General features: G+C 55.1%; 1 protein-coding gene across 1 annotated transcript; it reads left to right on the top strand.

Annotated features, from left to right (window-relative positions):
• The first annotated feature begins 1876 nt into the window (after positions 1–1876).
• On the top strand, positions 1877–2470 carry LOC122388491 (lactose-binding lectin l-2-like). Its single transcript, XM_043379638.1, has one exon. The coding sequence runs from the start codon at positions 1877–1879 to the stop codon at positions 2468–2470; it is 594 nt and encodes a 197-aa protein (XP_043235573.1).

Raw genomic sequence — 2470 nt, 5'->3', positions numbered from 1 at the left:
ATTCCGTCTCAAAGCTGTGGGGGCACCGCCCCCACGGCCCCAGAGTTGGGGGGGCAAGTTGCCCCCACTGCCCCCCCGGCTCCCGCGCCTATGGTCTGCATGCCCAAATTAACGCTGAGCGCGGCCGTTTTTGGTCGGTTTTCCGCGACCTTGTGGCGAAATCGCCTTATTTATTCAACCAGGGTGGGCTAATTCGCTTAACTAGGAATGAGGCGTTGAAGAGAATTATTCAAGGAATAGAGTTGTGCAAAAATATTTTTTGTATTGTTAAAACTGTATCCGCCCTCGAACGATAAATATTGTTGACCCATCAGGAACACATCCCCTGGAATGCGTTTGGACTTGGCTGGATCTAATATTAGCGAGTATCTGCTAATGCAGTTTCTTGGCTTACACAGTACGCACACAAGCATACATACTTCCTGCCCTTGGTTATCCCTCACTTGAGTGAAAATTTTGCTATAATAACCATTCCAAGCAGTTAACAGGTTTTAGTGCAGTGCCAAGTCGGAGCCGTTCAGCGCCGCCAGTCTCCCAGGCGGCGCGTAACGGCCGCCGCCGGCCGCGCGCCGCCGCTCTGGCAGGGTGTTTGACTTCATATCTCTGTTGCTAGAAAAGTTGTGGACCGATTTACATGATTCTTGCATGAAAAGATCCGCCATTCAATTCTTATCAGATAACGAAAATTTGACGTCAATTGCACGATCCGCTGCCCATATTGTGGTACTGCCATCTATTGACAAGGCTGGCGAACTAAAGCCGGGCGGCTATTTCCACTTTTGACACACCATGCCTTGTTATGTCCCCAAGGTCATCTCAGGTCACGAACAGAATCTAACAGTTTTTCGCTAATAAATTCTGATAGAGGCGTGCTAGAGCGCTGAAAACGCTTTAGATGTGTTCGGTTCGACGTCGCGGATCGACTGATATGCAACATGATCTTTTCCGGTCAGGTCATGACCTTGGTCCTTGACCTGAGGTCAACTTTTTTTGATGATGACCAATTTTTGATGATGACCTTATCAAAAGAAGAGCTCAAAAGCTAGATCGATTGCTTTTCCATGCGTTTTTCTAGCTATCATATAGTTCCTGAGATAAATGCAGGTTTCTGAAAAATACCTATAGGTAATGACATTTGGCAAATTTTGACCTTTGATGACCTCCAGTGACCCCAATATGGTTCTAAGGTGAAAATGACTGAACTGAAATGAGAGCTGAAAATGAGAGCTATCGACTGCTTTTTACCGCGTCTTTCTAGCCCTCTTAGTTTTTGAGTTGAGGTGGGTGGTAACATACTTAGGTATGCCCCTTCCCCCCCCCCCCCCCCCACTAGGGCGAAGTTGGCTGAGACCGCCACTGGGGCGCGGGTTAATGCCCTTATTTTCATATATTGCTGCTCACAAACCCTATCGTGCACCATTCTTGTCACCGGCTCGACTCTGCTATTTGGTTACGTTTTAGTGCTGACCGATTCCCTCCCACTGCCTGCAGCCACGGTTCAATGTTACACAAAGCACCCCGAGGTTAGCGAGGCATCGTCCCGGATCCCAGTGGCTCTGTTGCTATAGGCTCTCTCGAACTGATTGCCAATAGAGGACGATGGTTGGCTGAATGGTTCTCGGATCGAATTATTGACCACGTCTGGGTGATAAGCGCCGGGAACTGACTACTGAGTTCAGAGCTGCCCCGGAATGTGGCGTCTTTACGTCTGCGAGACATCTGTTAGCCGTCGGTTTGTCAGTTAGCATACCTGCTGCGTCTCTGGTAGCTGGCGTTACCGGGAGCTCGCCAAGGCCGCGTCTGTCCACCGCGTCTGGACGGTGTATAAAGTGTTCCGGCGGCTGGCCGGGCCACCAGAGCCGCTCCCGTCTCCGCCATGTTCACCCCTATCTCGCTGACGGTGATCTGTGCGGCGCTGCTGCTGCCGGCCGCGCTGGCCGACCTGCAGACAGAGAGGCTGCTCCGTGGCCAGGAGGTGCTCGAGCAGGGACAGAAGGCGCTGCAGCAGCAGCTGAAGGTGCTGCAGCAGGGCGTGGACGCGGTGCGCGCGGCGCTGGGCGCCTGCCCTGCCGGCTGGCACGAGCACGACGGCAACTGTTTCCGGCTGTTCGACGAGGAGCTGACTGCCGATGGGGCCGCCGAGGCGTGCCGCGTGCACGACCGGCGCGCCCGGCTGGCCTCCGCCGACAACGTCTCTCGGCCGCATGTGCACGGCCTGGTGGACGCCAGCCAGCACCACCGGGCCTGGATCGGCCTGCGTCTGGAGGAGGACGGCTGGATCTGGAGCGACGGCCACGTGCTGGAGAGCGGCGACAGCGACTGGCTGCGCGGCCAGCCGGACGACAACGGCGGAGAGAGGTGCGTCATGTACGACAACTCGGCGCGCTACGGCGGCTGGACGCAGGGCTGGGCCGACGAGCGCTGCGTGCTCACGGCCCCCTTCGTCTGCCAGATCAAACTCCGGTGCTAG

The sequence above is a fragment of the Amphibalanus amphitrite genome, unplaced genomic scaffold, assembly GCF_019059575.1.
Source record: "Amphibalanus amphitrite isolate SeventyFive unplaced genomic scaffold, NRLGWU_Aamphi_draft 000325F_arrow, whole genome shotgun sequence".
NCBI lineage: Eukaryota > Metazoa > Arthropoda > Thecostraca > Balanomorpha > Balanidae > Amphibalanus > Amphibalanus amphitrite.
Note: the sequence above shows the minus strand (reverse complement) of the source record. Positions and strands in the feature narration are given on the sequence as shown.

Excerpts from the sequence above, each read along its gene's own strand:
- LOC122388491 (XM_043379638.1), top strand. The coding sequence starts at position 1,877 with ATGTTCACCCCTATCTCGCTGACGGTGATCTGTGCGGCGCTGCTGCTG.